The sequence below is a fragment of the Hakea prostrata genome, chromosome 1 (genome assembly GCF_041222555.1).
Source record: "Hakea prostrata isolate BN-2017 chromosome 1, UWA_Hpros_2, whole genome shotgun sequence".
NCBI classification, from domain to species: domain Eukaryota; kingdom Viridiplantae; phylum Streptophyta; class Magnoliopsida; order Proteales; family Proteaceae; genus Hakea; species Hakea prostrata.
The window spans coordinates 32,801,830-32,824,181 of NC_142600.1; the positions used below are offsets into that span (position 1 = coordinate 32,801,830).

Below are 22,352 nucleotides of genomic sequence, written 5' to 3' on the forward strand. Positions count from 1 at the left end.
TTTGGTCCCCAAGTAAGTCCCACATAAGGAATCAAAATGGGCCTGCATGTCCTTAATCTAGGGCCAATTAATAAATTAATAAATCTCATTAATCATGACAAATGTATAGTGGCAGAATGGGAGGTTGGCGCTTCATCCCATCCACCGCCCATCACCTCCTTCCTCTCCACATAGAGAGGTGAGGAGATGAAGTAAGTGAATGACAATATAAAAAGAAAAATGAGAGAGAGGAGAGAGGAAATGAAAGAAGGAAAGAAGCAGAAGAAACGAAGAAAGGAATATAGGAGAGGAAGAACTACAGAGATGCTGCAGGAGAAGACATGAAGGGATTGAAAGACCTTCAAGATGATTTTGAGATGAAGAAAATCAAAGTAACCTTTACCTCTAAGCTGAACCTAAGAAACCTAAGGATTGATGCAGTAGAGAAGAATCTTTCACAAGCTTTGAGTTCAACTCTGATTGAGTGTTGTTTGTGAATGTTATCAATGACTCAAAAGATAGAGTTAAAGTTCATGAAATTGAAAGAGGATTGAACATAAGTATGCTGAATTTGAGCTTTCTGAAAAAAATCTATAGAATTCTTGATTGAGTGATGTTGTGCCCTAAAGTGGTGTTTAGTCCTGCTTTAAAGGACCCTAAGGGTCGAATGTGAACCCAAGTTTGATGTATGTGGATGTGATAATGAGATTTCAGGAATTTCTTCCTGAAAATCCCCAAAAACCAAGCTGGATTTAGGGTTGCAGGGCCATTAGCGGCCTGCAGAGTGTTGCTGCTGCATGTTACTCTGCCTAAAGCAGCAGCCCAGGTAAGCGGTCAGCCACTTGGTAACCTGTTGGTTTTGGTTATATGCCCCAAAAGCCCTGTTTTTGGTCAATGTGAAGCTGTAAAAGAGGTTCTAAAAGAAAGGCTTTGATATGGATTAAATAGGCTGAACAAGTTGGGTAGTTATATCATTGGTTATCTAGAAGTTATGGATCAAATAGATTGAATCTAAGAATGATGAATTGCATATTGCTAGGGAAGTTAAAGTCATGGTGAATGAGGCGACAATTTGAAGAGGTTGTTTACTTGGATTAGACAAAAATGCTTGCATAAGGTTAGTGAAACCTCATTCCTATTCTATATGTTGCAAAATTGCCTATATGATGCCTAACTATGCATTACGAGGATTAATTCAAAGTAAACATGTATGAAAGGAAATGATGATATGGTCTTATCTATAAATGGGTGTTATGATATGGTTAAATCTATTAGACAACTATTGTGAGATTTGGAGAAATCCTAACTTGTGTCTGAAGGACACAACAGGTGCTTTATTTATACTAATAACTTTCCAAAAATAGAACAAATCAAATCTTCTCAGTGTACAAATATTACAAGAGAAAATAAAAGATCCTAAAAGATCCCGACTAATCTACCATCAATAATGTAGTATATTTCCTACTATTATTGTCTTACAACACTTCCCCTCAAGTTGGAGCATAGATATTTATCATGCCCAACTTTCCTGGAGGCAAAGACACTAGTTGCCATGTTTTGCTTTTTATAGAGATATTAATGCTTCCTCCTAAGTGTAGGAACAGAAGCAGAAATCACTCGAGGAAACAAAACTTTTGAAACTATGGGGATAGGGATTGATATAAAACATAATGGGAAATAGGATGTTTGGCATAAGTCCATGGCTGCTTTCTTAATGTAATTGGTAAGTCAAAAGAAGGATTAAAAGATGGGTCTGAGACAGACACATCTGGAGGAACGGATTCTTCAGGGCAAGGAACAGAAGCTTCCAACTGGCTTAGCTTAGAAGGGGTCAGTTGCAACTTTCTTTGATAGATTTTTAGAGGTCTTTGCTTGCCCTATGAATCATGTATTTGTTGTTCCACTCCGGTCACTCCATCTTCTAAAGGAGGATCATCAGTAGGATTCTTTGGAGAAATATCTAAAGGAAGAATCAATACCAGAACCTCTTCACTAAGATTCTCCCCTTGAAGAGGTGTAAAGGAACTTGTTCTTGGAACACAACATCCATAGAGACGAAGAAATAATGAGAGCCAGAATGATAACACTTATAACCTTTCTAGGTAACAGCATAACTCATGAAAATGACCGTAACCCATGTGGATCCAACTTACCATGAGCACTGTAGTTTCGGGCAATGGCAACACAACCAAAAACCTTAGGTGGTACAGTAAAGGCTGATGTCTCGAAAAGAACTTCAAAGGTTTTTGGGACGGCATTCGGTTAATCAAATAGGTAGTAGTAAGGACCGCATCACCCCAAAACTAAGGAGACACATGCATAGTAATAAACATTATTGAACGTGCTACCCCATGAAGATGTTTATTCTTGCGTTTGTCAACCCCATTTTGAGGTTGAGTGTCAATGTAATTGGTTTGGTGTATGACGCATAGTCAACTAGGTAATGTGGGAATGCACCACCTAAGTACTCACTTTCATCATTTGTATGCAAGATTTGATTGTGGCCCCAAATTGTGACAAAACCATCTTATGGAAATTTGAAAATATGAAACACTTTTCTAGTGAAGTAGACCCACTAGTCCTCATGCAACAAGCAATGAATGTGACAAACCATCTATGACCAGAAATAGATACAGTTTGTAATGGACCTCACACATCAGACTAAATTACATAAAAAGGAACAAAAATACGACTATCAGAAACAAGGTAGACATGCCTAGTTTGTTTAGCTAAAATTCAAGCCTCACAATAAAAATCATTCGAAGTACATCGTTTAACCAAATTAGGAAACAACATAGAGAAAACAGGTAAAGAAATGTGGTTAAGACGATGATGCCATTGTGATAAGGTTAAAGGTACGGGAGAGGTGGAATTAGAGGCCAAAGAAAAAGCTGATAGAGACCTATCTAACAAGTAGAGACCCCCTTTTTGTCTACCATTGCCAATCTTATACCCCATTTCCAGGTCTTGAAACACACAATGAGAAGAAACAAATATTATTTTGTACCTTATGTAATGAGCATGGCTACTAATGGATAAGAGGTTAGTCAATAACTTAGGAACATGCAAAGCAGAAGGCAAGGTAAGAGAAGGCGAATAGATAATGGATCCCTTTCCAGAGATGGGAGAAAGAAACCCATTAGCTGTTCAAACAACCTGAATCAAAGGAACAGAAGAATAAGTATGAAATGAGGATGATGAACCTATCATATAGTCGGTTGCCTTAAAGTCAATTATCTAGGAACGATACATTGAATTGACATTGTCACAATTGAATGCTTATGGAAGATTGTGGATCAGTAAGGGGAGCTACAGCGGAGGCTACACTCACACTAAAAGTTGGTGCTGAAGAGGACACATTAAGTTTGGATATCGACTGGCAAAGGCGCTAGAGCTCGTCAAAGGAAAGAAGTGCTGGAATACTCTGGGTGTCAAAATTTACTTGACGTGCAGATGCTTGATTTCCTCCCCTATTTGTGTTCCTACCTCCTCCATGGGAATTGTGGGATGGTCATATAACTTCCAACACTTGTCTTTTGTATGATACTCTTTTCCATGGTACTTGAATCTCACTGGGGTGTTAGAATCACTAGAACTAGACTTATTGCTGCCAGAACCAGCCACCAATGTAGACCTATTAGATGTTTGAGTTTGTACCATAGCTGTCCTACAATTGTCCTTAGTGTCAACCATAGCATAGGCTTGCTCTAGAGAAGGAAAAAGGCTCACGTGATAGAATCTGTGCACGGATCTAGTCATATTCAATATTAAGGCCCGCCAAAAAATCATACGCAAAGCTTGTAATCCTACTTTTGATAATTAGGGACATCAATAGCACAAGATGGAGTAAATTGCCCGTAGAAGTCAAGGGTATGATAATAGCCTCAAAGAGTGTTATAATATTGAGATAATGTGAGCTCCTTTTGTTGTAGCTGATGAATCTTCCTTCGAATCTCAAAGCACTGTGCATCATTCCAACCTTGGAATAAGTCTCTTTGACAACCTTCCATATTGTAGCAGCATCAAGAAAGAGAAGGTAACTCTTTGCAATACTTGGTTTCAATGGAATTAAGAAGAAATCCCATAACAAAGCACTTATTTATCTGCCGCTCGTCTTGAGCCATACCAGAAGAAGAGGGCTTGATAGTATTTCCATGAAGATGGCTAGTCAAACCACGAGCATCAACTGCAAGAAGCAGAATGGGACCAATGAAGATAATTGGTCTCATTAAGCTTAACAATGGTCATCTAAAAGGGAGGAAAATCATGATTCTGAGAAAAAGAAGAAATGGGAGGATCCTCCACACCAAATGCACCAGAAGAGGCGAAGGTAACTATATCCGCCATTGTAGGAACAAAAATAAGGGTGTCACATACTTAGGGAAACATAGATTTGATAGGAGAGAAATGCTCACCACAAAAAATAAGGCATGAAAGAATATTTTAGGGAAGGGAAAAATTCAAAACATGTCAAAGCAAGGAGTAATGGCCCTTGAAGCACTAGAAAAGAGAGGCGATTGCTCTAGATCCAATTGCAAGGGCTAAAGTATCTAAGAAATAGGCCTAGATGGATTGTAGGGTCTAAAAAAGGGACTAAAGGAATGGTGATAGGTTTACGATGGTGAAAAAATTATTTTGACCACCCTAGGAGTCACAAATGGTTGGTGAAACTTGTAGGAGTGATTGGGTGCTAAAAGGGTTGTAGGTTGGGTTTGAAGCCCCTAGGAGCTTCGAAGGTAAGAGGCGATGGCTCTTAGGGTGTCGATGGGTGAGGGAGGACCAGAATAAGAGATCGCTAGAGTGAGGTGATACCATAGGAGGTGTTATTGGGTGGTGGAATGGCTATAGGTGGTGGTACGATGATAAAAAAGAGGGGGAAAAAGATAGTGAAGGCTAGTTTAGGATTGGGTGGTGGTATGTTGGTGATGCAATGGGAAGAGGATGAAAACAGTGGTGGCGATGGGTGGTGCTAGGTTTCTTAGGTCAGAGATGACTTTGATACCATGTTGTAAGATTTGGAGAAATTCTGACTTGTGTCTGAGGGACTAGCAAGAGTTTTATTTATACTAATAACTTTCCAAAAAAGAAATCAAGTCTTTCAGTGTGGGAATATTATGATAGAAAATATAATATCCTAAAAGATCCTAACTAATCTCTCCTTAATAATAGAGTAAATCTTCTACAATTATTGCCTTACAACAACAACAATGGTATGATTATGTTTACTATATACGAAAATGATACAACATAGTCATCCTTATGGGATGAAATGACATGATGATGTTAATGAAATGACATTACATGATTATGCTTATGAAATGGAATGATATGATTCTAATTATGCTTATGAAACGGAATGATACAGTTGTGTACCGAATGGAACTAACATGATTATGACACGGTGATGTTTATGGAATGGAAGTGGTATGGTTATACTTATGGAATGGTATGATTATGTTTATGGATTGGAAATGGTATGGTTATACTTATGGAATGGAAATGGTATGGTTATGCTTACGGAATGAAAATGTTATAGTTATGTTTACGGAATGAGTTGATAAGGTTATGTTGGTGGAATGGAAATAACAATGTTATGTTAATGGAAGTGAAGTGACAATGTTATGTTCATAGATTGGAAAATGACTTGGTATGCTTATAGAATATAAACATAATAGAACATAAATGATAGGGTTTATGAAGTGGTACTGGCATGGTTATAACATGGCTGTGTTTATGGAATGGAAATGATATAGATATGTTCATGAGATGAAAATGACATGGGCATGTTTACGTGAGTTATGAGTTCACTGTATTTTTATCTATAGAGGCACAACTTGAATGATTGATGAGCTTACAATAAATTATGGAGGACATTCAATAAATACCTCATGTGTTGCATTGGAATGGCTAAAGAGTGAAGGATGAGGATAGATAATGTAAGGGCACCTAGAAGTAAGACCAACTATGGAATGGAAGGGAAAAAGCAACTCTAATAAGGGAAAATGGATCTCAACCCTCCTCTAGATGATGGTGACGTGTTCTGATACATCAATAGGGCATACTCATTTGATGGGATACATTCCGCCTTAAGTTAAGATAATGTAATCATTTTAAGGACTATTGGTAACAAGAGGAGGTGAGTGAATGAAATTGTAGGTCTCAACCCTTCTTAATAAGATGATGATTCATTCTAGTACAAGAACGTTGTTGCACTGGGATCTGTTTCGGCATAAATCGAGACAAAGGAAGGATCTATGTAGAAAGGAAGATCAATGGAGAGATAGATGAATTGGATGGTCTAAAACCTTCGTAGTATTATGGTGATTTGTTTTGGTACAAGAAGGGAATGCTTATGCAATGAGATCCGCTCTGGGATAAATCAAGACAAAAAAATCAATGCATGAAAGAACAGTGGCAAGGCAATATTTATCATATATAAACAAGAAGGAAAGTTTGAATGGGTATATATACTTCAGTATACACTCCCTAATGAGGTACTATGAATCCAGGGTCCACAATGAGGACTGAAGGGTAAGAAAAGGGAAAAAGAAAAAGAAGCTTACAGACAATTGCACTGGAAACACCTTCAATTCTATTTTGAACTACATAGTCTTTTCATAAGTTGAACTTCTACTGTAACTTAATGTCATTGATATGGTTTTTGCTATTGTATGTATGGTTTTAAGGATGATTTCACTTACTAAGTTATAGCACTCATTATAGTTCTTTAGCTAATTCTAGACAGGTACTAAAGAGAAAGATAAATGGAATGAGAGACCATTGGTGCACCACTCCTTAGGTGTAAATATGTCTAATGTAGTTTTGTGACATTAGCAACTGTAATGTAATGTTAATGTGTAAGTGATGTTTAAGTGCCAACAATGTCACCTAGATGTATCTCTTTGGGTTTTTATATCTATGTTAATGGACACTTGGTCCTTTGACCATGACAATGTATGTGTTGTTAATAAAAGATCCTTTGGTTTTATCAAATGAGAAAAGTTTCTTGCCAACCCCATTAGTGTAAGCTTCCATGTATAAATTGAATGATTGTTAGATGAGAAATTAATGGATTATCAGCACATGTCTAGTTAAATTGCAGTGTTATGGGCCCCACTACATCTAGGAAATTGAGGTGTGAAACCTACATTTTCCTCATTGTGATTATTTATTTCTTCCTTACTGCAATATGGGGGTTTGATGATAATTTTGTACTTATCTTGTTTTACTTTTATAGTGAATTGATTTAAATTTTGCTTCAAATGTTTCAAGTAAATCTGTGGACATGGTTAAAAGATATATATGATAGTTAAATTACAAGTTTAAGAATGATGGGGGACCAAATTAGTGATTTCATAATTACAATTGTGTTACATCAAGGACCAACTTTATTTGCACTTATGGTGGATATTTTAACTGGAGACATTCAAGACAAGGTTCCCTAGTGCATATTTTTTTGGTTGATGATATTGTTTTGTTAGGTGAGAATCAAGCAGGGATTAACACTAAATTAGAGTTATGGAGATCAACTTTGTAATCAAAAGGTTTTAAGTAAAACAAAAATGGAATATCTGGTGTGTAACTTCGGCAATACTTGGATGGATAATGAGATGGTGAACTTGATAAGAAGGAGATTCCAAAGAGTGAATATTTTAGGTATCTTGACTCAATCATAAATAAAGAAGGGGATACATAGCAGGATCTTTCCTAAATAGTTAAAATAAGATGGATAAATTGAAGAGGAGCGCTTAGGGTTTTGTGTGATCAACGTATTCCTTTAGACTTAAAGAAAAAGTTTATAGGACTGTTGTACAACCAGCTATGATGTGTGGTGTAGAGTGTTGGGCAATTAAAAGGCATCATATGGATAAACTCAATGTAGTGGAAAAAAGGTTCAAAACCATGTGTGGTCTCAATGTTCTAGTTCTACGTAGATTAACCAAAATACCAAAGTATTGGTAACATCTTGCTGAAAATGGTTTTTATGGGGCCAACTTTTGGTGCATCATTTTGATGAGATTTTGCTGATTTTTGCAAAATTTTGAGATTTCAAACCAAAATACCCAGATTTTACATATTTTTATTTCAAAGTTGTATTCCATTGCGGTCCTAACCAAATCTTTTGAAAAATTACAATGAGATCTCGTCAAAATTTTGAACCATAAGCAGAAATGTGGATGTTGAATTGGATGAGTATTAAAATGAGGAAAGCTAATGCAAGGAAGGATCATATTAGAACTGGTTTGGTGTAGCTGTAATTTCTAATACATGATGAACTTTGAGCAAGTTGTTTGAGGTGGCAAGGTCATGTTCAAAGGAGGCCTTTAAATTCTCCTATTCAAGAAGTGATCTAATCTAGATTGAAGAAACTAAAAGAGTTGGGGCAGACCTAAAATAAACTTAGGAGAATCAATGAGAGAAGACCTGCATTGGTTAGGCCTTGTATCTACTATGACCTTGAATACAGTTGATTTGATGCCAAGGATCCATGTGGCCAACCCCATCAAGTTCAGATGAGGCCAAATTGTTGTTCTATCTAAGCGGCATCCTAGCTTGAATCTTATTAAATGGAATGTAACTCCCTTTCTATGTCCTGACTGTTCTCCCAAAATTCAGAAGAGTCTGCTTTGTGGTGCTTCATTCATATGCAAAAAATTAATAGATTCTTCCCCCTATTGTTGCCTTCTGAAGAAGCACTGCAATGTCCTCTTCCTGGCTGTGGTTTAGTAATTCTGAGAAGTTGCAGTTTAGGCCAGGCAATGATAACTCTGTTTTTAGGTCATATTTCTATTCTGGGAAAACTCGTTGCTGGTGCTTGGTGTGTCGGTCAAGTATTGACTTGATGGATGCTTGATTAGAGGTTCAAGTCCTAGAAACAGCCTTTCTAGATACAAGGGTAAGGCTGCATACTTTTGACCCTCCCTGCTAAATGCAGGAGCCTTGTGCACTGGTACGGTTGCATGTGGTAACGTTGGTAACGTTCTTTGCCAAGAACAGGTGATCCATTTCAGAAATGGTTTTTTGCCTGTTCCTGGCTGGGATAATGTGCTTTGTCTCTAATTGATTTTTCATTTCCAGGACAAAAACAAATTGAGAAATAGAATAAAAATGTTATCATGCAAGCCTTAATGCCTTGGCTCCTCTGAGAGTTTGACTGTGATTGCCAATGGTTGTATGTCCACTGCCAATGGTTGTATGTCCACCGTCTCCCTCTAATGAAAAGATTTAAAAATGATCTTTTAGATTGAGAGTTTTATTTACCTCTTGAGTTTCAAATTTTGTTGAAATACAATGTTTGGCAGAATGGCTTATTTTGATCAATGATCTCAAGCCCTCTATTTATAAATAAGTGGAAAGTAGAATATTACAAGGAATAGAAGTTTACATGAATGCAAACTCTAATTTAACTCCTATACAAACTCTTATTAGACTCCTAATAGAATCCAACACTCCCCCTCAAGTTGAGGCATAGATATTAGTCATGCCCAACTTGCTTACAATAGAAAGGAAATCTCTTTCTTTCAAACCCTTAGTGAAAACATCTGCTACTTGGTCTCCAGATCTTACAAAAGGCATGCAGATAAGACCTTGTTCCAACTTTCCTTTGACAAAAAACCAGTCAATTTCAATGTGCTTAATTCGATCATGTTGCACTGGATTATTAGCAATACTAATAGCAAACTTGTTGTCACAATATAACATCATAGGGTTTGGAACTTGAACTCCAATATCTTGCAGCAAGCCTTTCAACCATAGTAGCTCACAAACTCCACGACATAGCTCTATATTCAGCTTCGGTACTAGATAAAGCTACCACATTCTGTTTCTTACTTCTCCAAGTAACTAGATTACCTCCAACAAAGGTACAGTAACCTGAAATTGACTTCCTGTCTGGAGATCCAGCCCAGTTTGCATCAGTGTATGCTTCTACTTTTAGATTATCGGTGGGTGATAGAAGTACTCCTTTTCCAGGAGTTCCCTTCAAATACTTGTAGTATTGCAGTAATGACCTTCATATGAGCTAAATATGGATCATGCATGAATTGGCTCACTATCCCTCCAGCATAAGCGATGTCTGGCCTGGTGTGGGACAAGTAAATAAGTTTCCCTACCAGCCTTTGGTATCTTCCTTTGTCCACTGGTTCACCCTCTTTCTTTAAGTTTAGCTCCAGCTTCAATAGGGGTATCAACTGCTTTGCACCCCAACATTCCCACTTCTGATAATAGATCTAGGACATACTTTCTTTGGGATAGGAATTTACCTTTATTTGATCGAGCCACCTCAATCCCTAAGAAATATTGTAACTTCCCTAGATCTTTAATTTCAAATTCTCTGCCAAGAAAGTCTTTCAGCTTTTGAATTTCTTCACCATCATTCCCTGTGATGACAATATCGTCTACATAAACAATGAGAAGTGCGATGTTAGTACCTGACTTCTTGACAAATAGTGTATGATCAGCATTGCTTTGTTTGTACCCAATAGAAGTCATTGCCTTCAGAAGGCGTCCAAACAAGCATCTAGGAGACTGTTTTAACCTATATGTTGACCTCTTCAACCGACAGACTTTCCCTGCAGTATTGTCATCGGAAAAACCATGTGGGATTTCCATATAGACCTCTTCTGCTAACTCCCCATGTAAGAAGGCATTCTTTACGTCTAGTTGGTGCAAGTTCCAGTGTTTGTTCACAACTACAGACAACAGAACTCTGACAGTATTTAGTTTCGCAACAGGGGCAAAGGTCTCCTGATAATCAATCCTATAGGTCTAGGTAAACCCCTTTGCAACTAGTCTAGCTTTCAACTCGTTAACTAATCCATCCATATTTTGTTTAACCACAAATACCCATTTGCAGCCCACTGGTTTTTTTCCCTGGAGGAAGTGTAATCAGCTCCCAAGTGTCATTTTTCTTCATTGCCTGCATTTCCTCTACCATAGCTTCCTTCCATCTCTTATCAGCATAGGCTTCCTGCCAACTTTTATGAACAGATAGAGATGACAGAGAGGATATAAAAGCACGGTAGGAGTCAGACAAAGAGTTATAAGAAAGATATTTAGCTATGGGATGTTGAGTATAAGATCTGACCCCTTTTCTATCAGCAACAGGAAGATTGGAAGAAGATACCTCAGTAGAATCTGATTCTGGAGCAGGAGACTGAAGTGGTAACGTATCACCTTTCTCCACTTGCTTTAGCCGGTTGTATTTCTTCCTCTGATAAGTCTTCACCTCCTTATTCTGGTCAATCTGGTTTTGAAAGACCCCAACAGTGTGTCTCACAGGAGTGGTCTCCCCCTGGCTAGGTTCTTCACATGGTTCAGAAATCGAAGGGGGAGGATTAGAGTCCTCAGGTATACTAGCCGAAGTCTCCCCCTGGGCAGGAAACTCTTCTGGGACTCTTAAGTTGTGTTGGTGTGTGATAGGAAGATCTAGAGGCGGAAAGAACACCTCTCCTCTAGGACTCTCCCCCTGGAGAGGTGTATAGTAAGGGCAAGACTCAGTAAAAATTACATCCATGGATACAATGGTTTTCCTGGAAGGAAGATGATAACATTTGTATCCTTTCTGAGTAGCAGAATACCCCAAAAATATGCAGCGTAGGCCACGGGGAGCTAGCTTACTCTGGTGGGCTGTGATTCTAGCATAACACACATCCAAAAATCTTTGGGGGAATAAAAAAAGAAGAGGCTCCCTGAAGAATCCCATTAGGACATTTAAAACCAAGTATCCTACTGGGCATCCTATTTATAAGGTAAGTAGCAGTGAGAATAGCGTCACTCCAGTATTGGTCAGGGACATTCATAGAAATCATAATGGAACGGGCTATCTCTAAGAGATGCCGATTCTTCCTTTCGGCAACCCCATTTTGGGCAGCCGTATTAACGCAACTGGTCTGATGTATTATGCCAGAATCAGAGAGATATCTTTGAAATTCACCATCAATATACTCTGTGCCATTGTCACTGCGAAGGATCTTCACAGTGGCATTGAACTGAGTTTTAATCATATTATGAAAGTCACGAAAACATTGGAAAACCTCATTTTTTTGTTTTAAAAGATAAATGCATGTAGAACGAAAGTGACAATCAATAAAAGTAACAAAGTACCTATGGCTAGTAATAGACACACGTCGGCAGGGACCCCACACATCAATATGAATTAGCATAAAAGGAATAGGTTTTCTATTATAAAGAGAAGGTAAATAAGTAGAACGAGTCTGTTTTACAAAAATGCAAGCTTCACAAAAAAAATTTATTTTCATTATAAGAAGAAACCAAATCAGGAAATATTTTCTTAAGAGTTCCTAGAGGGGGGTGACCTAGCCTACAGTGCCACTGATAAAGGTCTAATATTACCGAATGGACTGGATTAGAAGAAGTAGTCAAAGCAGACGTAGATTCTCCAATCAGCTCAAGCAAATAAAGTCCATTGTCTAGTTTACCACGTCCAATCTCCTTCCCCGTGACCAGATCCTAGAAGACACAGTAAGATGGGAAAAAAATTACTTTACAATTCAAGTCATGTGTAAGACTACTGATAGAGAGCAAGTTAGTAGAGAAAGAGGGAACATGTAAAACTTTAGACAAAGAAAGTGATGGAGAATGCTGAATGGTCCCTTTTCCAGCAATGGAAGAATAGGATCCATCAGCAATTCGAACTTTATCCTTTCCAGAAGTTGGAGAATATTGTGAGAAAGAGGTGGATAAACCTGTCATATGATCTGTAGCTCCCGTATCAATGATCCAAGGAGTAGAAACTGAAGAAGCTTGAAAGCTTGTAAAGGTTTTACCTGAAGTAGCAAGGTAGGTGTTGGTATGGGTAGTAGAGGAAGCAGTGGTCAAGGCTGTACCATCAATAGTTGTCATGTTGACAAAATTATCTGCAGTTCTTCAGTCTTCACCCTTTCGAAGTAACAGAAATGTCGTAGAACGGAATATGTCCTTGAAAAAACGGAATTTGCAAATAAATCTCAGAACTTATACAAATTTACATATAAGTCCCTGTAAAGCAAATTTACCAAAATAACCCTCAAATATGTATTTTATTTGGGCTAATCGAATTAACTCAGATGAAGAATCGATTTCTCAATCGCAGGCTTAAGGAGAACAGCCCCAGTCGAAGAACCTTAATAGCAGAACCCCAATCGAAGGTTTCAGATGACTAACCAAGCTTCAGAATCGCAGGCTTCAGATGAAGAATCAAACAAAAAATTGCAGGAGCTGAAGCTGAAGCTGTTGCAGAAGTAGCGGAAGTTGCTGATTTCTTCTTCTCTTCTTCTCTTCTTCTTTCCTCTGTTTCCTGTTCTAATTCATTGAATCGAGACGGAAAAGAATCGTCGTCTTCTTCTTATTTCTTCTTTTTTTTTTCTTCTGTTTCAGTTGGCGACCAAGATGGTACTGAAAAACTGCCTAGAACTGAAGATTGACGATGGGTTTGAAAAAAAATCAGAAGAAGAAGGTAGGTCGCTTCCCTAATCGAATTTAGGCTCTAATACCATGTTGAAATACAATGTTTGGCAGAATGGCTTATTTTGATCAATGATCTCAAGCCCTCTATTTATAAATAAGTGGAAAGTAGAATATTACAAGGAATAGAAGTTTACATGAATGCAAACTCTAATTTAACTCCTATACAAACTCTTATTAGACTCCTAATAGAATCCAACAAATGTTTTTTCCAACTTGTGTCAATTCCCCCCCCCCCCCCCGCACAAAAAAAAAAAAATTGTGTATCATCAAGTCTTTTCTGCCTTGTTCTTTGGTATCCATTTGCTTTCAAGGGCTTCATATATGACATTTGGTGCTGTATTCTGGCATTTATATTACTATTAAGTACTACTACCACTATTATTGTTGTTGTTGTTGTTGTTGTTCTTTTTTTTCAATTTTAGTTTGAGCCTTAGTAAGGGAGACAAAATGTGATGAAGTATTTGGCTACTACCTAATAATATTGATATATCAACAAGGTACAAAGGCTTTTTTATGAACTGATTGTGTATAGGGATCGTCGCCTTTCTAGCCAAAATTGACTGGAATGGGCGAATGGGAGCTTAATGGAATCCAAAAAAACTGCATAGTTTTCCTATACATTCTGACCAAGACTTGTATGGTAATCTAAAAGCAATTTGTGGTGTAGCCATTCTTCAAGATTTTGCCAAATTTTGGCAGTTTCGATAGTCACCGAAATGAAGTGGGGGTCGAAATTCGAAACTGCAAAGTTTTGTTGAAATTTCACCAAAATTTTGCCGAAATCTCGAAAATTTTGATGAAAATTTGAAAAGTCCAAGGGGTTGTACTGTGCAAGGCTTATGGATATGGTGGTTCATCTAGTGATTCCAATAGCACGTTTGCATATGGGTATGGGGATAGATCAGGTGCATCATTTGGGACTCCATCTTTGGATTTCCATCAGAACTAGCATAGCCAGTTATGCTAGTTCCGCTACTGGGTTACAGTTCATCATTGTATGACACATTCCCTAGGGTAGGATACTACTTTATGTTGATGATGCTACCCATAAAAAGGCAATGACGGACTATATGGATAACTTTGTCCTTACTTATGTCCAGTATTAAGAGTAATCCTCTATAGCCATGGGAAGGGATTCAGGTTGACACTTGTATATTGAGTTTTGCTTCTTGTATTTGTTGTTGCGCTTTATAATGAAAATCTTAGTGTATAATATCCACAGTTACATTTTGTGAAAATGCATGTCCCATACTTCTAGTTTCGCCTGCATACAGCCGGACATTTGCTGATCAAGAACACCACTTCGGGTTAGGTTTTAGGCAAAAATAATACTTCTATTGTGTTTATTGGCTTCAACTTAGAATGGACACTGAAACCAGCTCAAGAAAGCACCAAAACCCACCGAAAGCTATCATTGAAATCTGATACAATTTTGTACCAGATTTTGGCAAAATTTTGGTGTTTCGCTAGCTTCACCCAACGGTGAAATGGCGAAACGAAACAAAATTTCGAACATTGAGTCCAGTTGGGTCATACAACTGAATTGGGGCACAAAATTAACTTCTAGATTGTAGCTAGTTACAGGTTCCTTTTTGATCTAACAGTTCTTATACACATACAAAGATATAAACTAATTTCTGTGAATTTCAATTATAAGCGTTTTTTTGTGTCAAAATTATAAGCTCATATAACATAAGTTCAGCTTAGAATTCCTGAAAGTAAATAAAGGAGGGGAGTGATTTACTTTTCCTATTGTACTTCACATCTTTGGGAAGAAATAGTACAGGAGTTTTATCCATTATTTTTCACTTCATATCAAGTAGACTATGTAATTAGAAATTTAATATTCACCAATGCTTAAACCAACATAGTATGACAAACAGTTCATATAGTTATCATCAATCTCATAAATTATTTTAATTTACCTGGTTACCCTTCTATGTTTTTGAGAGGAAGGTAAACATATAATCTTTCAACCCATGTCATCTTCCAGGCTGAAATGTTTTCTTCTATATCTTCCCTTTTGTTTTCTTTTACTATTCGAGCCCTATTATAGGGTGTGATATTTTTCCTTTTTTAGTGTTGATCCCAGTGAGGACACTGCAGTGGTTGAAAAGAAACTTACGGAAGAAGAGACGATAACTCTTAAGGTAAAAATAGCGGTAACTGACCGGCCATACCAACCTAAGTCTTTTACTTCTATATTTGCATTTATTTTCTACAGTGAAAAATGTGGGCTACTCTTCCGTTTCTTAGCACAGTCAAATTTGAGTGTTTTGTTGAGATTAGTTTGATTCTTGTAGATCATTCATTATTTTGCTGCAAATCATTAATCTTTACTTCGACTTAGCAATAATCTGTGCTTTAATATAGTTTGTTGCTGCTACTGAAATTCAAGCACCAGTGAAGTGGTACTGAATGTATATGGTCTCATTTTGTATTTTATTTTTGTAAAACAAAATGAACATTGGTCATATAGTACAACAACTGGAGGCCAGAGCCAGAAACTGTAAGAAAGACTGACACAGGGAGTACCCAACTACAAACAGTCTTCTCAGCCCCCATTAACATTCGCCTAGAAGATCAGCAGAAAGCTTCCTTCATTAGCATAGTGGCAAACCCCACAGTGTGTCCATGTAGTATGGAGGGGTAATGTGGCAAAAAAATATAACAGGATTTTTTACCTTTCTTTTGGTTGACACCCACAAAATTTTTGAAGTTTTATCAAAGTTTTGAACATAAATTGCGAGATACTGCCTTTTGATACGAGGCTTTGTATTATTTCAGCAACATGGTGCACAAAGTAGCGAAATCTCAGTGAAATTTTTGGAAATCTCAGTCAAGGCTATGTATGTTTCATACATATAATATCTTGTCTCGAGTGGGCCGAGATACAAAAATTTTGGCGAAGTCTTGCTTATTTCTCAATCTACTGATGAGATGGTAGGACTAGCCCGGGAGTGAAGTGCCCACAATATATGAGATCTACAATATTTAGTTGCCTCAACACCAAGGTAAAGTACACCTTTGAGTTGTTTAAGGAGGTGGTGAAAGAAGTTGACTGTATAGAATGTGGTAGGGATTGTCATTGGCATGGGGTTTGTTGCGATAACCAAGTAGAAACTTGGGGAGCAATTCATGATGAGTTGGAGTCCTAGAAACCAAGTCGTGGAAACTTGGAGTGCAAGCTGTCTCAAAATAGAAAGTGCTGGCTTGGAGAAAAAGTTGTTACATAATTGGAAAGCTTAAGTTACTAATTTTCTAGTAGCTTTACTTTGACGTTATCTTTCCTTTTTGGGAACTGTCTTCAAAGTCTTTGAAAGTCAGTTTTTATTTTTGGAATGTACTCTGAATTAGTAAGTTAGTAGAGCTGTAAATTAGGGGCAGAGATGCAGGTTACTTCAGACTGTCTCTACCCGCCTTTTCTTCTTCTCCTCATTCTCTCACCTTTTCTTCTTCTTCTTCAGCTATTTTCTATTGTTTTCTGACCTGTGGCTGCACCTCAGTAGATTTTGGATTGTTATATGGTATCAGAGCCATTCTACTGAGGTCGTGGCCATCTCGGTTCCATCATTTGGAGTTTCTTTTTGTGAAAATCGTGTGTGGCTGCAGCAGCCTTAAGCTGCAATTGTGTTTGTGATGTTCACATGTCTAAGAATATAATTACATCTTCTATGTTCATAGTTGTTCGTACTGTCAGTAGTTCGAGTTGTAAGCTTCCGTAATGGCTGATCTGTTGAAAATTGTCTGAGGATGGTATGGCCTTCTAAATTACAAGTATCAAGTAAAGGACCGAAAACTATTTTCTTTGGGCAAAGGCGATGTATGCTTTTATTCATGCCCAAAGAAAATCAAAGTACTTGAAAGAAGATTGTCCCGAGTTTGATTTGAAGGATACAACCACTTTTTCTACATATGAAACATGGACTTGTGAACATTATGTTGTTAACGTATGGATTTGGAATATATGCAAAGTGCAATTTCTGATCAATGTCCACTAAAGGTATTCTTCACCAATCTGGTTGCTCATACACACCACAACAAAATGGTGTAGCCGAGTAAAAACATAGGCATTTGTTGGAAGTGGCAAGGTCTCTTATGTTCTACATGAGTGTACGTAAGCAATATTGGAGTGATGATGTCCTTACAGCTTTTACCTTGAAAAATCAAAGCTGTCTTCAGTTTTGCAAGATGAAATACTGTTTCGAAGTTTGTATCCAGACTCACCCCTGTTTTTTGTCTCACCTAATGTTTTTGGCTGTGTATGTTATGTGTGTTTTACCCCAATAAAAAGATACCTTTTCAGCCAAAGTTAATAAGTGCATTTTTTTAGGTTATTCTCAGTACCAAAAAGGATATAAAATTTTTGATCCTCTGACCAAATGTCAGTTCACCATAGCAGATGTTACCTTCTTTGACGATACACCGTTATGACCCCAGTCAATTGTCCGAAGATGATAGGTTTCCTTCCGAGATGCTTGGATTGGAGGAATTGCCCAAGGGAGAACCAAACCATGACAATCCTGAAGAACCCATTGCACTTCCTAGTTCAATTTCCACTCGTACGAGTCTATCATCGGTGGAGGAAACAAAAACAGTTAGATGGTTAACAATCGATATCACGTCTTCTATAGATCCTCCTCCAATGTTTGATAGTTCTGAAGATCTTCCCATTGTTTTGAGGAAAGGTAAGCATTCTTGTTCCCGACGTTCTAATGTTTTGTGTCTTTTTTCTCATTATGTTACTACCCTTCACTTGCCAGTTCAGTTTTGTACCGTACCCTTACCATGTCTCTGTCTTGTATTATTGTTCCATTTACATACTCTAAGGCTCTCTCTGATCTGGGTTGGGTATAAAGTCTAAAATTGAGGTTCTACACTATAGGAATACTTGGACTCTTGTAGATTTGCCTTTAGGTAAGGATCTTGTGAAATGTTGTTGGGTATTTGTGATTAAGCATAAGTCTGATGGATCTGTAGAGCACTTTAAAGACAGCTGGTTGCAAAGGGGTATACTCAGACTTATAGTGTTATTTTTTTGAAGCTTTATTCCCCCATAGCTCATTTGAATTCTGTGAGTATTTATTGTTTTTGGCAGCTAATTTAGATTTGACTTTTCATCAGTTAGATGTAAAAGATGCCTTTTTATATGGAGACTTGGCTAAATAAGTGTATATGGAGCAACCTCCTGAGTTTGTTGCTTAAGTGGAGAATTTTGCTGAAGTATGTCGACTTCACAAGTCTATCTATGGGTTGAAACAGTCTCCAAGAGCATGGTTTTAAAGGTTTAGTGCAGTACCATCTGAAGTAGAATTTTCCCAGTGTTATTCAGATCATTGTGGGAGGGTGCTGCAAGCTGGGAGTTGGTGATCGCTACTCTCCAGCCTGGGAGGATGTTGTGATAGCCAAGTAGAAACTTGGGGAGCAAGTCTTGATGAGTTGGTGACCTAGAAACCAAGTCATGGAAACCTAGAGTGCAAGCTATCTCAAAATAGAAAGTGCTAGCTTGGAGAAAAAGTTGTTACATAACTAGAAAGCTTTGAGTGTTCTACAAAATTAGAAAGTTACTAATTTTCTAGTAGCTTTAGTTTGATATTATCTTTCCTTTTGGGAACTGTCTTTAGAGTCTTGGAAAGTCACTTTTTATTTTTGAAAAGTACTCTGAGTTAGTAAGTTATTAGTGCTGTAGTCTTCATCTATAAATAACGAATAGGGGTAGAGATGCAGGTTACTTCAGACTGTCTGTACCCCTCTTTTCTTCTTCTTCTCATTCTCTTCTCTTTTCTTCTTCTTCTTCTTCAGCTCTTTTCTATTGTTTTCTGACCTGTGGCTGCACCTCAGTAGAGGACCTGGATTCTTATAGGTTAATCTTAAGAAGGGAGGGATGTTTACATTGATGAACAGTTACACTTCTTAGGTACTTACTCTTCTTGACTCCATGTGCAACCCATTGCATTGATATCATGTTAAAGGACTTGGGATATCTGAAGATTCTGACAGAGGTTGTTGAGATGGCAAGACAAGTGACTGCCTTTGTCTACAGTCATAGTGACATGGATGACCCCATATTTGGCCTATGCTACCAAAGAAAGAAGAGGAACCAACTAAAGGACCAGGTCTTTCTATCCACTAACCATGGCTCTCTAGGAACTGGTCGAATTCGAACTGACGAATAGAACTTTGCAGGCTCATGCCTTGGCCACTTGGCTACAGTTTCCTATCAATTCCATGTCTTTCCCCCTTGTCTGACTTTGGTTCGCAGGTTGATACCAAGGGTTGTGTTCAAGCCAGGACTTGTTTATGCTGTATTGTACTAAAAACTGTAGTTTTGTATGTATCCTAAACATATAACCCCTGTATCCAAGTTTATCATACATCTCTTAGAGTCAATCCAATATGTCTGATGCTGATACTTCATATCTTGCTTCTTGGTAACCCTTTATGTGTATGCCTGAAAACTATTGTCAAAATTTCAGTTCTATGTTTTGTTAATTATTACTAATATAGGGAAATTCAGACAATATGGAATTTTGTTGATGCCTCTGCTTTCCTGTGTTTTTCAGACTAGGCTTCAAGAATATGAAGCAATGCTTGGAAGCTCTCCAAGGGATCCAATTGCTCTTGAAGTGAGTTTTGATATGTTATGGTTGCTAAATTCTCAATTGCTACTTTTTTGTGTATTCATCTTGAACCTTGGATGTTGTAATTACTTAGACGGTTAGGCCTTCTTGTTATGTTTCTCAAACTGTATTATACAGTTTGTTATCTGTGTGCTTTCTGATAGATAGAGAATAAATATCATTGATAACGTGGCTGATTTATTTTTCTTCCATGAACAAATTTTTTTTCTGCTAATAAGTTCATTGTGAGTCCCTTTAGTGGTGCGACTTGGGCCTCAAAAACTGTACATCTCCCAAAACTTTGCCAAAACTTTCCAGCACTGAATGGGATTTGTGGGATTTTAAGCCTGTGCATGGACTAGGCCGAGTTAAGGTTGAGGCCCTGGCTTCTGCTTGGCCTAAGCGATGCCTAGTTTTCAAGAAATTGTACGCCATACCTTTTTCTTTGGTTAAGTAGAATATGTATTGCCAAAGAGAGAAGCCTCAAGAGGGGGAAACAAAGATGGAAAAACAAGCCACAGAGAGCAACTCTAAGAGGTTGAAAATTAAGAGGTTATAATGTGTTCGAGGAGTACCATTGAAATTAAGAGGGACTCCTAACAGCCTGCCTTTAATGTCTGTTGTGAAACACAATGTGTGGCAGAATGGCTTATCGATCAATGATCTTAAGCCCTCTATTTATAACTAAGTGGAAATTACACCATTACAAGGAATAGAATTTTACATGAATACAAACTCTAATTGAACTCCTAGTAGAATCCAATACTCCCCCTCAAGTTGAGGCATAGATATTAGTTATGCCCAACTTGCCTACTATAGGATGGAAATCTCTTTCTTTCAAACCGTTAGTGAAAACATCTGTTGCTTGGTCTTCAGATCTTACAAAAGGCATGTAGATAAGCCCTTGTTCCAACATTCCTTTCACAAAAAACCTGTCAATTTTAATGCGCTTAGTTCGATCATGTTGCACCGAATTATTAGCAATATTAATAGCAGCATTGTTGTCATAATATAACATTATAGGGTTTGGAACGTGGACTTCAATATCTTGCATCAAGCCTTTCAACCATAGTAGCTCACAAACTCCACGAACCATAGCTCTATATTCAGCTTTCGGTTCTAGATAAAGCTACCACATTCTGTTTTTTACTTCTCCAAGTAACTAGATTACCTCCAACAAAGGTACAATAACCTGAAATTGACTTCCTGTCTGGAGATCCAGCTCAATCTGCATCAGTGTATGCTTCTACTTTTAGATTATCAGTGGGTGACAAAAGTATTCCTTTTCCAGGAGTTCCTTCAAATACTGTAGTATTCTGGTAACAGCCTTCATATGAGCTAAATATGGATCATGCATGAATTGGCTCACTATCCTTACAGCATAAGCGATGTCTGGCTGGTGTGGAACAAATAAATAAGTTTCCCTACCAGCCTTTGGTATCTTCCTTTGTCCACTAGTTCTCCCTCTTTTTCTTTAAGTTTAGCTCTAGCTTCAATAGGGGTATCAACTGCTTTACACCAACATTCCCACTTCTGATAATAAATCTAGGACATACTTTCTTTAGGATAGGAATATACCTTTCTTTTTTATCGAGCCACCTCAATCCCTAAGAAATACTGTAACTACCCTAGATCTTTAATTTCAAACTCTTTGCCAAGAAAGTCCTTCAACTTTTGAATTTCTTCACCATCATTCCCTATGATGACAATATCGTCTACATAGACAATAACAAATAGTGTATGATTGACATTTCTTTGCTTGTACCCAATAGAAGTCATTGCCTTCAGTAGGTGTCCAAACCAGCATCTCCTAGATACTGGCTATTTTAATCCATAAATTGATCTCTTCAACCAACAAACTTTCCCTGCAGTGTTGTCATCGGAGAAACCATGTGGGATTTCCATATAGACTTCTTCGGCTAACTCCCCATGTAAGAAGGCATTCCTTACGTTTAGTTGGTGCAAGTTCCAGTTTTTGTTCATAGCTACAGACAACAGAACTTTGACAATGTTTAGTTTCGCAACAGGGGCAAAAATCTCCTGATAATCAATCCCATAGGTCTAGGTAAACCCCTTTGCAACTAGTCTAGCTTTCAACTTGTTGACTGATCCATCCATATTTTGTTTAACCACAAATACCCATTTGCAACCCACTGGTTTTTGTCCTGGAGTAAGTGTAACCAGCTCCAAAGTGTCATTTTTCTTCATTGCTTGCATTTCCTCTACTATAGTTGCCTTCCATCTTTTATCAGCATAGGCTTCCTACCAACTTTTAAGAACGGATAC

General features: G+C 37.7%; 1 protein-coding gene across 3 annotated transcripts in view; it reads left to right on the top strand.

The window, feature by feature from the left end:
* The window catches only part of LOC149028773 (Tetratricopeptide repeat (TPR)-like superfamily protein), a 112,121-nt gene that overhangs the window by 42,679 nt on the left and 47,090 nt on the right, over positions 1–22,352 (top strand). For all 3 annotated transcript variants that reach the window (XM_089139005.1, XM_089138999.1, XM_089139010.1), the window contains 2 exons: positions 15,527–15,596; positions 20,010–20,072. In XM_089139005.1, the coding sequence (XP_088995131.1) occupies positions 15,527–15,596; positions 20,010–20,072 (133 nt within the window). The remainder of the gene's footprint in view (positions 1–15,526; positions 15,597–20,009; positions 20,073–22,352) is intronic.